We start from the raw sequence: 14,225 nt of genomic DNA on the forward strand, positions 1-14,225 counted from the left end.
CAATTAAATACGTGTCAACCATTTATCATTCACGAATGGTGTTACCGTGCACCGCACGCTTGCGTCGTGTCGTGAAGCGGAAGCTTCGAGTAATGGACATTTGGTGCGTATGTTAGTAGATAGAAGACGAAAAAGGCGAAGAAATTTGTATTTTTATGACCACGAGAGGGAGGGTAACCATTAAACTTCCAGGTGCAACCATCTTCTCCTGCTCTGGGTTACGTGTTACCTCTCTCTCTCTTTCTCTCTCTAAAACCAGTTTCCATTAAAGGAAAGTTTGGAAATTTGGGATTCTCCATTAGAGCTTCTCGAGAGGTAATTAATTGAGTTTCCACAATAATTCTATTATTTAGTTCAGTTCGTTAAGGACAATTATCGATTGCCGAATTTTGATTTAATGGATAGTGTTGACGTAACTGCGGTATTTTGTTCATCTTTAAAAGCGGAATCTATTAATAAGAGTATTTCATTGATTGGGTTGCTTTTGTTTAAAAAATTAGGGTTTCAGTTCAGCTGGTAGGTGTTGTTGCTTCTCTGCTAGATATATTGTTTCACCTTTAAATTCTTCCTGAATTTATTGGTTTTAGGTTGGGTACCTATGTTTTAATCAACAGAACTCCTCAAAGATAGTGGATGAAGTATCTCTAGATTTTTTCAGGAAGAATCAGCCAAGGTAAGGAACAGCTTAGGACAAATGCTATTTCCATCAACCTAATCTTCTTTCATTGAAGTGATATCGAATCCACTTGTCGGTTCCCTCTTTCAAGTTTTATATCAGTAAATTTAGCAGTTTTTTTTTTTTACTTCCCAAGCTTTTGCCCCAGCTTCTCTCACTCAAAATCTAGTCTGGGTAGAACTAGAACACAAAGGGCCTAATAGCCTTTGCTTTTGTTGTTATTGTACGAGATTGATCTAAACATTCTTGTTTGCTGCCTTTGCTAGGAATAGAACTTAGAGAACCAAAGTGAAGGAAACCAGAAGAATAATATTCCCCTTTTGCACACTTCTCCTATTTTCTCAGAGAAACATATATGTCAAGTAGATATCGTTCTCAGAAATTTTGACTTTTTTGCTTCCTTAATTTTGGCGCTAAGTTCAGTTGCTCCTTCATTTTTATTTTAGCAATGAACTGCTACATGTAAAAAAGCAATTAAGTGGTTTGGGTTAACATTATCATCATTGGATTTTCGATTGTTCGAGAACTTGTGTTTGTGTCGATAATCTTTTGCTGCAAACTGATTTTTAGTTTTTCTTCAACAGGTTTCTGAATTTTGAAGGTTTTGTTGAGTGAAGATTTCTACCTTATCTTGTTCCTCTCTCCTTGTTCACTATATTCCTTTAGAGTATAAGGGTTAACTGAGATTGAACAGCATTATGATCTTGTGCTACTAGCGGCAACCTGTAACATATTTTCAAATGATGGCAGTTGCTGGTTCTTTGCAATTTTCCCATAATATGGGAATTTGCAAGAACCATGGACGCACTAACCATTTTAAGGTACATGTCTTATTTTTTTAATACGTCTCATTCTCACTAGATTTATTTATTTCTTTTTTTATTTTTGTTGAATTTATGTGGATGCTGATTGTCTCTAAATTGTTTTTTCAGAGTGTTGTGGGAAGAGGCCGTTTAGGCTTGTTGCATGTCGCCCTTTCATCACGTGGTTCGGTATGGTTTTTATTGCCTTCTAGAATCCTATTTATTGCTCGTTTGTTGTACTATACTTAGCTCTTGTATTACTATGAGCATGCTGGCACCCTATGCCCATTTTTCATATTGCACATATTATGATATATCTATGGGTGCTGGCATTGCTGTTCACTGTGTCAATTTTTTTCATATTTTGTATGTTGACCCTGAAACCAGAGTATTCAGCAGAGTTTGTCTGTTTTTTGATGTTAAATAACGATATCCTGTACAAGTTATGAGTTAGTAATCCAATTAGAATTTCCTGTATTTTGCTTAGCTAGACTTGGATATTGTTGTTGTTGGGCATTATATGTGGGAATATATTTTTTTTCCGTCCTTTCAGACTTATCTACACACTATCAACTTTTTGGTGCAGCCCCCCTCTCCTCTCCTTGCATTTTTAAGTTTTAATGTTTCATGATTAACTCAACTTGGCACAGAAAGTGCCAGCTAGCTTAGTTGGTGAAGTCTTTGGGTGATGATACCAAAGACCTGGGTTCAATTCCTGCCAGCACCGAGTTACTGAACGCATTAAAAACAGGCTTTCCGATATTAAAAAAAAATCAACTTGGCACAAACTAACAACAATAAGATGCCAAATTCCCCCCCCCCCCCCCCCCCTCTCCTGCTTCCTTGTGCGTAGATACTCTGCTTCAGCCAGAGATTATTGTATTCAGAGAGTGTTTTTAGTCACTTAGGATGGAGTCATGCTACGTTATGTCGTTGTGCTCAAAGAAAGTTTGGATTACTAGCTTGTCAATAAACAAAAATTGTATCCAAATTTTTTTCGAAGTGTTCCTCATTTGGAAGAGATAGTTTTTCTCTCCTTTATAGGCATTGTTTCTTCTTTGTTTGATTCATGTTGTTTGTTATTTTGAGGTTGCTCTTTGCCCTATCCCTTCAGGACATAGGAGATGGTATATCATGTCTTAGACCATTTTAGTATGAGTGAACTGTAAATTTTTATTTATAATGTTTTAGAAGCACGATATATGGTCTGTTAAAAAAGTTCTCAAACTCTCTGCATTTTAATTTAAAGAGGATCTTTTGATGGGTTCCTTGGGCCAGTCTTCATACCATTTTAAATTGAATGGCTTGACAAAATGATTCTAATATAGGTTTTCTGACCGATGACCATTGTTTGTTACATTTGCAGCGACTGGATGATTTGAGTCTCCATCTTTCAGACAGTGTACTCAGGCCATTACATTCATTACCCTCCAGACGTGATGTTTTCATGTGCCGATCTTTCCTGGTGCCAGGTCAAGCAAATAAGATTCCCATTCTGAAAACTGCTGCCGTGGCTGTGGCAAGGTATTTCTTGCTTTTGAGTTCAGTATGGATGCAAAATCATTCTTGTGCACATGCAGATATTTATGGATGTAGATACATGAACTCATGCTACATACAGAGGAAATTTTTCTTGGATAATATGTCCTCAACTTATTTGTAACATGTCCTCTAATCAGCTTTTGACGCGGAGTAATATTATTTGATAATGATGCTTCTTCAAGATTTACCCCTCCCCCTCTTTATTTTGGTAATGAGAGAAAAGGAGTAATATATTATTTTCACCTATTAATAATATATCGTTTCTACATTATATAAATACTTACTTTCTATATTCTTTATACAACACAAGTAATTGTAAGAAATTTCCCTCTTAAGAGGAGGTTTTTAAATTTGTATTGAAGGAATCAAGGACTAACTTGTTTCAACTATGTTTTCCATAGTTTCTACCATGACCGTAATCTCTTCTCTATTTATTGCTTCTCATTTTTCAAAATGAAATCCAGTAAGAGTCATTGTATTATGCAGGTCATATAGTACCTTCCGTGGAAGTTCTCTTGTGCTTCAGCTGGTACCTGCAGTTGGTATCATAGCTTTTGCCGTATGGGGTTTGGGGCCCCTCATGCGTCACTGCAGGATACTATTCTTCCATGTATGGGCTCTTCCTTTCGATCACATGTTTCTTACTTCAGTTCCTTTTCATATGCCTTCTAACCTCAAAATGGACCGATACATGGTCTTTTTCCCCTTATTTCCTGCAGCGGAGTGATAGTAGTTGGAAGAAGAGTAGCACGCACTATGTTATGACATCTTATCTTCAACCCTTGTTGCTGTGGACAGGTGCAGCACTTGTCTGCAGGTATCTACAACATGACCCTTCTGAAGTGTGAAAAGATGTCTCTTCCACTCCACCACTTTATACCCATCGCTTCATAGTAACTAATTTGGAATTTTTGCAGGGCAATTGATCCGGTAGTTTTACCTTCAGAAGCTAGCCAGGTTGTTAAACAGCGTCTTTTGAATTTCGTAAGATCATTATCAACTGTGCTGGCCTTCGCGTACTGCCTGTCAAGGTGAGTGTCACGGTCATTGCTCCTGAGAACGTTATTTCTCCATTTCTTATGAGGAAGTTCATTTCATATTTTTATTCAATTAATAGCACAATAATTGAGCAATTGGCATGCTAATTAAGGCTTTGATCATCATCATTATTGAAGTCTTATCCCAAACATTTGGGATTGGCTGAATGAACCATGTTCCTCCATTCAATATTGTATAGATCCATGTCTTCTGTTATTTCAAGTGTTTTCATATCTGCTCTCACCACCTCAATCTACTTCCTTTTGGGCATTCCCTCTTTTAGTTTTTCCATCCTACTGGTGTTTAATCAGCCTTTGTCACACATGACCTTCTTTTAGTTCATTGTCTATTGGATTACTCCCACATTTTCACGGTTGCATTCATTTCTAATTTTATCTTTCTTAGTTTTTCCTCATGTCCATCTCAACATCCTCTCTACTATGCTCAGTCAATTCCATTTTGTTTCTTGATTACCCAATTTTGATGATGATGATGGTGAAATGTTTCTCAATAATAATTATTTGGAAACTGTGGCTTTATTGATGTTGTAAAGTGTTTTGCGTAGCGTTTTTACTTGAGAGCCCTAATGTGTTTTACTAGTTGATAGTATTTGGCTACATTTCTAATATATTATTTAAAGTTATTGTACTTCTTTGCGTTCTTTTTAGCACACACCCACACACACACATACCCTCATGAAAAGTTGACTTGAAGTAGAAAAATCTGGAATGTATTAAACCATTAATTCAGGTCAAAATTGTCATGTGGTTAGCGATGTTAGAATGGACTTGTTTTCAGCAATGATGACCATCTTAGCAATGGCAACTCACTGAATAGTTGGAGCATCCAACATGATATTCGTGTGGACCTTTACAAAAAGAAAAATAGACTATTCTTTATATTCACCTATTACTTACATTTGTTTTTAGGGTTTTATTGTAATAAACTTACAAAATTCTTTTTGCTCTTTACTGTGTTGATTTTTAGTTAAGTGATTCTTTAGTTTCAAATCATCATGACTGTAAGGTTTGTTAGGGATTGAGGAGTTGTGTCTATAATAGCTAAACATGGTCATATTCTTTTATGCAGCTTGATTCAACAATCACAGAAATTCTTTATGGAGAGGATTGACTCCAGTGATACGAGAAATGTATGTTTCTGTTGCTTTAGCATTGTGCAATTTGCAACCATGCTTTTGTATTCTTTAACTTTAGATGTATTTGAGCATTGCCAAAGCACTGGAGATTTCAGTAATAGTTACAATCAGAAGTCTTCAGGTTATAGTTTCTTTTGAATTCTCTAGTGGACAGAAGCAAGTAACAATAGTTAATGATGGTTTTGAACCTGTCGAATTTCTTATAGATATTCAGTTGACTCTCCTCATTTTTTAAACAAATGTGTGGTGTCCTAACTCCTAATATGGTATCAGCTCACGAGTGATAAGACTTGTAAACATTATTGTTTCTTTGTGGTTTCCACAATAAACATCGCATCCAATTCACATGCCTTGTGGATATATTAATATATGAAGTTTCCGGTCACCTGAGCTTGTACCCCAAGTCCTATTGTTTCTTCAGACAACTGTAGTTGGGGCCTTTCCGTCTTGGTAGGTGAAACCTCCATTAGTGGTGATGAGAGGGGTCTGATTGTGAGAAACGATTTCTGGGTATGTGAGGAGAGTGCAAATTGAATAAAAAAATCTCTGTGGAAGATACTTTAATAAAAGATAATGAGCAAAGCCAATCAATCATAGGTGCATGCACTTACTGGAGAGGGAGTCCAAAGCATGTTGATAGTCGTAAAGACACTCTCAAACTATATACACCGACCGTAACAGAAAGGAACGTAAACAAACCACTTCTGAAGAAAGATGGGTGTGGAGTTGGTCAGTGGTATTTGGTAGGATCCACTTAGTGAAAAGGGATGCAATGGGAGAGGAAGGTATCTGAAACTTAGGGAGTATTAGAAAAAGGGATGGAGTAGGCCCTTAATTTTTCTGGAGGGCCCTATTGCATTAAGTTGGACTATTTGGGCAAATATATTTGTAGGGAGAAATGTTGATGTGGTTGATAATCAAATGGAGGCAAACTGGAATCGAGGCATGATTTCATTTTAATTGGATTGGAGGCCTTCGCAGATTGTGGGCAAGCTCCAAAATCTTGCAAGTTGCCCAAAGTCGGTTCAAGAATGGGACTCAAGGCTGCTTGGGAATGAAAGATGGACCAAAGCAATTGTTTGAAATATTTAAGAGTCTGGTTTTCTCTGGAATAACTTGGAAGTGATCTTGTGTAGAAGTTCTGGCAATGTAGCTAGGTTTGAGCTCATTCCGAGCGATGAAAATAGATGCATATGCTTTGTTGGCAGCAATTTTCTAATGCGTCTAATTTCAGATCTGCAATCCGTATCCATTGGATTTGCTCAGATTCATTTCAAGAGATGGTTGGCCAAAAAGTTTAAGTTTGGTTTCAAATTGAATTACATCTTGATACTGTTAAACGGGGATGATTTTGAATTATCTGATCGGAGTTATCTCTTTTACCACTATCCCTGAGCCTATAAGAACCTCAAGTCACAAATGGGTGTGAACAACCTGGCCCGTGAGAGGTTTGGAGTTGAATTCGGCTGGCCTACTCAAATTATAAAAATAATACATCAGGACCCGTTCATTTACACCTCTTGCAACAGATGATATCTCATCAAGGTTTGGGAACTCATGAAGTGTAGTTGAGGCAGTTCAATGTACAAGGTGTGGTGTAACCCTTGAGACAGTTTGAGGCATAAGCCCCAAATCTTGTTTTGATATACTCCAACATTCTGAAAATCAAAATATTTTTAACTAAATTCATTGTAGAAATAAAAAGAAATGGATAAAATAAGCATGCTATATCTTTTTTTTTCTCTTTTGATTCACTTAGCGAATGACACTTTTTTTTAGCCAAATGGCTGCTATCAATGTCATTAACATGATTCAATCTTTAAATAACCATAAATACTAAATATTGAAATAGTGGATCTTAGTCAAGCTAACAAGCCAGAGAGTAATTCGTGTTAGGCACCTCGTCTCTGTTGGCACCAGCTTATGTGTCCATGTCCTCGTTGCATAGCTGGAGTTTGAAAGGCTAGATTTGGGGTTTCTCTCAAACAAAAAGAGCATGAAGTTTAAAAACATAGACCTTAATGTCATTTTGAGATGCTATAATAGAGGTAGGTGTATTTTTGTGAAGAGGGTAAAAGTGATTTTTTGGAGAATTGGGTCACCAATTGCTCAAAAATGTGGCCATAGCTTCAACACTCCTCCAAACTATAACCTCAAGGTGTACTCCTCATCTGGCTTACACATGAGCCTTAGCATGACCTGTTGACATTATAACCTTGAGGCCATAATCTGGCGCTTACTCTAAAATAGCCTCATCTCCTTGAGTGCTCATTTTTAATCATGGTCTGTTATTGATGCTAGGCCATTGTACTGGAAGTGTATTTTGCCATTCCTGCAAACTTTTATCTATCCAGTTGTGAGATTTCACTCTGCTTTATCTCAAGGATAGCACAAATTTGATTTTCATTCTACTAAAAAACTCTTAATTTCTGGCAGATGGGTTTCCAATTTGCTGGGAAAGCTATATATACTGCAGTATGGGTTGCTGCTGTTTCATTGTTCATGGAGTTGCTGGGTTTCTCTACACAGAAATGGCTTACTGCTGGAGGTCTTGGAACAGTATTGCTGACCCTCGCTGGTCGTGAGGTGCACTTCAGTTCTTTTCATATTGTTCCCTTTTTCATGCATGTCTCTTTTTTTTTTTTTTTTTCGAACAATCATGCTTGAGAAGAAACACCTTTCACAGGCAATCAAGAGATTCCCTATTTCAACCTTTCTGTTTGCTTGGTGGACCTTGGACTTATGTGAGGCTTGATTGATGCTTTAATTTGTTCAGATATTCACAAACTTCCTCTCAAGTGTGATGATCCATGCGACACGACCATTTGTTATGAATGAATGGATCCAAACGAAGATTGAAGGCTATGAAGTTTCCGGTACTGTCGAGGTTAGTATGAAATACCACCACCTCTGAAAAAGGAAAAATATACAGAGAAACAAGAACAAGAAGAAGTTAATCTATTGCTCTCATACACTGATGGATCTCTTGTTTTGTTGGTTTTCATTTATTTCTTGTTTATTGAAAGAAGAAAATACTGTTTACTCTTATCTGTGCTCAAATTTGTTTGAGTTGAAATGGGTTATATATGTTATAAACAAGCAATTCTTATGTGTGTATTATTTTATTGTTTCAGCACGTGGGATGGTGGTCACCAACGATTATAAGAGGTGAGGATCGCGAAGCAGTTCACATTCCAAATCACAAGTTCACAGTCAACGTTGTGAGGAATCTTAGTCAGAAGACTCATTGGCGTATCAAAACCCACCTTGCCATCAGTCACTTGGATGTCAACAAGATTAATGTGAGGAGAAATCTTGGTAACCTAATTGTTAACAAACATTACAAGGCATATGGAAAGGAACATATTATGGGTTTTCTTCCTCTCTGAACAAAAACTGTTTGCTGCCTGTTTTCTGTCTGCAGAATATTGTGGCAGATATGCGCAAAGTTTTGGCAAAAAATCCTCAAGTTGAGCAGCAGAAGTTGCATAGAAGAGTATTTTTGGACAATATTAATCCTGAAAACCAGGCTCTTTTGGTAAGCCTTTTTTATCTTACTTTTTCTTATTGATGATTTAAACTATTAATGCAGTTGATTTATTCTCCAGTACCAACAGAGATGATTTCTGGACAAATTTAAGGCAGTGGGCTATATGTTTTTTCACAACTCTAGAATTTGTTTACTTGTAAATTATTTTATGAGTTCTTTGGTAATGGAAGGAGACTCATCTCGTGTTCCATCAGGACTCAGATATAATATTTGAATTATGCCGCAACTTCCGTTTTTCCATGTCCTCTTCCAAGGTCTTGTTGACTCATTGACAAGGAGTTTAGTATATAGAGATTTTTAATATAGATCTTTTATATTTTTATATTCTATTATTATTATTATTATTTTGGGGGGTGGGATGGTTGGGGGGAGATAAGCAAAGGATATAAACAAAAACAAGAAGAACAGAATGAGGTCAAGGAGACCTCAGAAAGCATATTTAATGAGGACCCCCTCTCCCCCCCTCTTTGCAACAAAAAAAAAAAACGCAGATGGCTATCCGTGCTTCTCCCACCTAAACAAAATGTCCTCGAAAAATAGGCCTTAAGAAGCAAGGAATAACTTGCTGCCTAAGTACAAAAAGCCCACAATACAAATATCAGAGTCGGAATTCTTATCAATTAATAAATAAAACGTAAGTACTTGCAAGCTGGTCTTTGTGTTCATTTTTCGGCAGTGAATTGTGTGGTTGACCCTGTTCTGATGTGTGATTTATCTTGACAAGTACACTATTTTCTAGCTTCATCCTTAATATGTTGGTGGTAAATGCATTAATATCTACATCAGTGTTCTGTACCAAATTTTACTCTAGGATCAACTGTTGAATGTGTTATTTTGCTAAATTGTGTTACAGATTTTGGTGTCTTGCTTTGTGAAGACCTCACATTTTGAAGAGTACCTATGTGTGAAGGTATGACGATTTTATTTATTACTTAAGTTCAACCTTCAATTCATTAAGAAATGGTGTATTTATTTTGGATATCAGGGCATAGATACTTCTAGCATTTGTCTTGTAATTGATTTTCCCTGCATTGTTTAGTCTGGTATAACTAGTTTTTAAAATGAAATATTAATTCAAATAAAATCATTTGATGTTCGAGGAAATAGGAAGCCATTTTTTTGGATCTCCTTAGAGTCATCAGCCATCATCGGGCACGACTTGCCACTCCCATCCGTACCGTCCAGAAAATATATAGTGATGCCGACATGGAAAATATACCATTCTCAGATGGCATTTTCACCCGTCCCAGAGCAACTAATGACCGTCCATTCCTATTGATTGAGCCTTCATACAGAATTAATGGTGATGATAAATCAAAACCTCAAGCTCGTTCAATGCGTAAAAATGAAGAACAAGATACTAAAGTTGCATCCAAAGCAACATCCGAATCCAAGACAGATGGTAAGGTTTCAGAAACATCATCCGACTCCAAGGCAGACAGTAAGGTCACAGCCACATCCAAGGCAGATCCTAAAGTCACAGCCACATCCACAACGACATCCGACTCCAAGGCAGACATTAAGCTTGCAGCAACATCTGATTCCAAGGCAGACCCTAAGGTTGTAGAAAAGTCAAAGTCTGATTCCAAGGGCCTGGGTCCTGTTCCTGAAGTTTCAGTTCATGACGTCTTTGACAACAAGCCACCCAAGAAAACTAGTTCTGGAGATTCGCAGAAGAAGAATACCAAGATTGATGGTGTCCCAACTTCAGTAACTGCGTCCTCTCCACCCAAATCACAGCTTGAAGGCCTTCCTTCAGCCATCTCGCATGCAAAGCAAGAAAGTGAGAGGATGCCAGTTGCACCACCTTCAAATGTCAGGCCTGCTTTGGAGGAGAACATTGTTCTTGGTGTTGCTCTAGAGGGCTCAAAGAGGACGCTTCCAATTGAGGAAGAGATGACTCCATCCTCAGCTCCTGTGGAGACTAAGGAATTGGCAGGTTCCCGGAATGGAAATGGGTCCGGGTCTGTTGGGAAAGATAAGAAAGGTGGTCAGATTCCATACACTCCTGGTTCAGTGGCTGGCGAACAGCGGGATCAGGAAAGGTGACATACTAATGTTTCAATTTTTTCTCTCTCCTAACAGTGATTTAGTACAATAAAATGTATGAGAAGCTGTGTTTTTGAAAGCTGATATGATCCAGTGTATATGTTAACTCATTTATTTTTCCATTTTAAAATGTTGGATAGTCACTTTAATTGAAAGAGTTGGGCAACACCAAGTATTTGTACTTGAATTGTTTCTTTTGCTGTAATTAAGTGGTGGTTGCAAAGCTAGTTATTGTGGTTGTATTGACGGCTCAAAGTTGTTAGTTTTGATGCATCACATAGAGAGTGGAGTTACTAAGTAGGGCTGCAACTTGGGCGAGCTAACCCGCTCAACCCAATTGATGGGCTAGCCTGGGTTGGGTTATATGGAAAATGAGTTGAGTCTGGGTTAGAAAATCTCAACTCGAATTCAGTTCAGGTTGAAGTTTTGGGCAATCCAACTCAAATCGAACCCGATGTTATTTATTTACATATAAATATTTTTATTTATTTAAAAAAAAAAAAACAAATGTATATATATTACCTAACTTGGCTAATCCGAGTGCAAATTTATTTATTAATGATTTTTTATTATTATTATATTTATTTTTTAAGATATAAAATAAAATTTATGTGTGAATTAAAATAAAATTAGACTTGCTAAAAATTACCTAATTAGGGTTAATTCAAGCTCAACCCAATTTTAGAAGCTCGATCCTAGGTTGAGCTTGGGTTAACGAGTTCTAATCTGATAGTCGGGTTGAGTTGAGCTCAAATTGAGGGTTCTACAACTTGGGTTGAGCCTAAATTGACTACCCAACCCACCCAGGTTGCAGGCCTACTTAAAAGCAGGTAAAACTCCATGTTTGAATTTGGAAGTTCTTGACCAATATGGATGTTAATTAACACTTTGTTTGGATTGAGAGAAGTGGAGAGAAGAGAAGAGAAGCTAAGCTCAATTTCTCTCCACCATGTCTAAATTGACAAGAGAGAAAACTTTGAAATTTTAAAATATCTTAAAAAGAGATTTAGGGGCAAAGTTGAAATTATAAAATATTTTAAAAGGTTTTCACTCCTCTCCTCTCCTCTCCTCTTTGCTTTTGGAGAGAGAGAACTCACCTTTTTTCTCTTATCTTCTCTCCAATTCTTTTCTCTTCTCTCCCACTTAATAATCCAAACAAGAGAAATGCAGAGAAACTCATTTATTTCACATTTAATGAATGATGATTATCCCCAACCAAAAGGAATGAGAAAAAGATCCAAGTTTTATAATTTGTGGGATGGGGATTGTCATTTTCCCAATCCATTCACTTTTCCCAATAAAAAAGTATTCTTTTAGGGAGAGTTTCTTTGATTTTATATCCCAAATATAGATTCCATGTTTGTACTACAGACTCGATCAAGATCTCTATCTATATAGATAGAGATCTTGATAACTATATTCTTTAGAATATAGAAGAAATTTTTTTTGTAAGTACGATGTAAAGAACTTGCAGATTCAAACAAACTAAATTTGTACAGTAAAAGATAATTTGCTATTCTTATTAAAAACTAAGAAGCTTGATGTAATCCCTCAAAAATTGTATTTTGAAACAATCAATCGGACCCATATTCCTGTGGCAATCAGAAAGTATCAGCCTCTTGTTAGAACTACGAAAAAAGAAAATTAGTCTGAATTATTCTATATAATCGTTATCATTTTCAATGGTTACGAAGGAATTATGGAAAATTACCAAATCTAAAAATTAGAAGTCACCATCAAAGTTTAATGTGTGTGGGTACATCAAAGCTCCCATACGATTAGTGGACCAAATGAATGTCCCAAGTCAAGACATTTTTTAGGGGAATATATATATATATATATATAGGGTCCCGTTCGCCACCCTTAGTTTTACCACACACTTTAACAAACGCGTTTTGTCTTACATGGGTTAGAAGTTTCGGAATGAGCTGATTTTTGGTGAGGATGATCTCTATGGTGAGGAGATCATCCTCACCAAAAATCAGCTCATTCCAAAACTTCTAACCCCATCAAAATTGATTTATAAAAAATGGACGGTCCACGATTTTTCAACGTGTAAACATGGGGTTAAACATTTTGGAATGGGCTGATTTTTGGGGAGGATGATCTTCTAATCATAGAGATCATCCTCACCAAAAATCAGCTCATTCCAAAACTTCTAACCCATGTAGGACAAAAAACGTTTGTTAAAGTGTGTGGTAAAACTTAGGGTGCTGAACATTTCCATATATATATATATATATATATATATATATATATATAGGGGGCGGTTCGAGGGACGTCCTCAAAACCATCTGAAAAACAGATGTTTCTCAGCTGTTGGATGGAGAGAAAATAACGGTATAAGGGCGTTCTCACGTCAGTTCCATATAAGAAACAAGTTTTAGCTTATTTAAAAAAAACTCCCTTATTTTATTTTTTTTTAAAACAAACTCACTGCTTCTCTTAACATATCCTCTCTCTCTCGACGGAAAACCCCTTCGTCTCCACTGAACTCACTGTCTCTTCTCTATCAATCGACTGAACTCTCATGCTCTCTCTCTCTCTCTCGACAGAAAACCCTTCGTCTCCACAAAAAATCGAATGGGCCAACTCGGTTGACCAACAATAGATTTTAGATAGACAGACAGAGAGAAAAGATCTGAACTTACATGGAGTGGGAATGTGGCGAACCTCGAGAAAGACATGAACAAGATAGATAAAGCTAGAAGAAGGCTTGGTCGCATATTGCTTGAGTGCCCACAAGAGAGCTTCCATGCTGGAATTACTCTTTCCAACTGCAATGTAAATGTCTTCTTCTCCATTTTCAAATTCTTCCTTGATTGTTGCTGGGATCCCAAGTTTAGTCTCAAAGATCTCACTACAAGGCTCCTCTTCAATCTCACTCTCTATTCAAATAAAGTTGTCCGATTGGCCACTAAACACCGTGATTTCTCCATCTTCTGTCGAGAATTGGGTTGGGTTATCTTCTTCTCCATTTTCAAATTCTTCCTTGATTGTTGCTGGGATCCCAAGTTTGGTCTCGAAGATCTCACTACAAGGCTCCTCTTCAATCTCACTCTCTATTGAAATAAAGTTGTCCGATTGGCTACTAAACACCGTGATTTCTCCATCTTCTGTCGAGAATTGGGTTGGGTTGGGTTTTCAGTGTTCGAAGGAGTGAGTTTGTTTTAAAAAAAAATAAAACGAGGGAGTTTTTCTTAAATAAGCTAAAACTTATTTCTTATATGGAACTGACGTGAGAACGCCCCTATACCGTTGTTTTCTCTCCATCCAACAGCTGAGAAACATCTGTTTTTCATATGGTTTTGAGGACGTCCCTCGAACCGCCCCCATATATATATATAGGGAAATGTTCAGCGCAAAACATTTTGACAAACATTTTGGCAAACATTTTGGCGCCGTTCGATT

General features: G+C 37.0%; 1 protein-coding gene across 2 annotated transcripts; it reads left to right on the forward strand.

Moving 5' to 3' along the window:
* Positions 1–92: 92 nt before the first annotated feature.
* On the forward strand, positions 93–11,054 carry LOC147407228 (mechanosensitive ion channel protein 2, chloroplastic-like). Of its 2 annotated transcripts, XM_086435687.1 has the most exons (15): positions 93–315; positions 588–673; positions 1,261–1,497; positions 1,609–1,668; positions 2,846–3,003; positions 3,508–3,631; positions 3,741–3,838; positions 3,939–4,052; positions 5,149–5,209; positions 7,652–7,801; positions 7,992–8,102; positions 8,350–8,517; positions 8,640–8,753; positions 9,619–9,675; positions 9,873–11,054. In XM_086435687.1, exons 3-15 carry the CDS (start codon positions 1,417–1,419, stop codon positions 10,812–10,814), a joined length of 2,238 nt encoding a protein of 745 aa, XP_086291813.1. In that variant the 5' UTR covers positions 93–315; positions 588–673; positions 1,261–1,416; the 3' UTR covers positions 10,815–11,054. The 2 variants fall into 2 exon arrangements, with proteins under 2 accessions (XP_086291813.1, XP_086291812.1); XM_086435686.1 differs by lacking the exon at positions 588–673.
* Positions 11,055–14,225: the final 3,171 nt, after the last annotated feature.

This window comes from Akebia trifoliata, chromosome 3 (assembly GCF_017979445.1).
Source record: "Akebia trifoliata isolate Shusen 1 chromosome 3, ASM1797944v1, whole genome shotgun sequence".
NCBI classification, from domain to species: Eukaryota; Viridiplantae; Streptophyta; class Magnoliopsida; order Ranunculales; family Lardizabalaceae; genus Akebia; species Akebia trifoliata.

Excerpts from the sequence above, each read along its gene's own strand:
- LOC147407228 (XM_086435687.1), top strand. The coding sequence starts at position 1,417 with ATGATGGCAGTTGCTGGTTCTTTGCAATTTTCCCATAATATGGGAATT. Across the intron at positions 1,669-2,845 it reads CCCTTTCATCACGTGGTTCG|CGACTGGATGATTTGAGTCT; the intron begins GTATGGTTTTTA and ends TTACATTTGCAG. Across the intron at positions 9,676-9,872 it reads AAGAGTACCTATGTGTGAAG|GAAGCCATTTTTTTGGATCT; the intron begins GTATGACGATTT and ends TCGAGGAAATAG.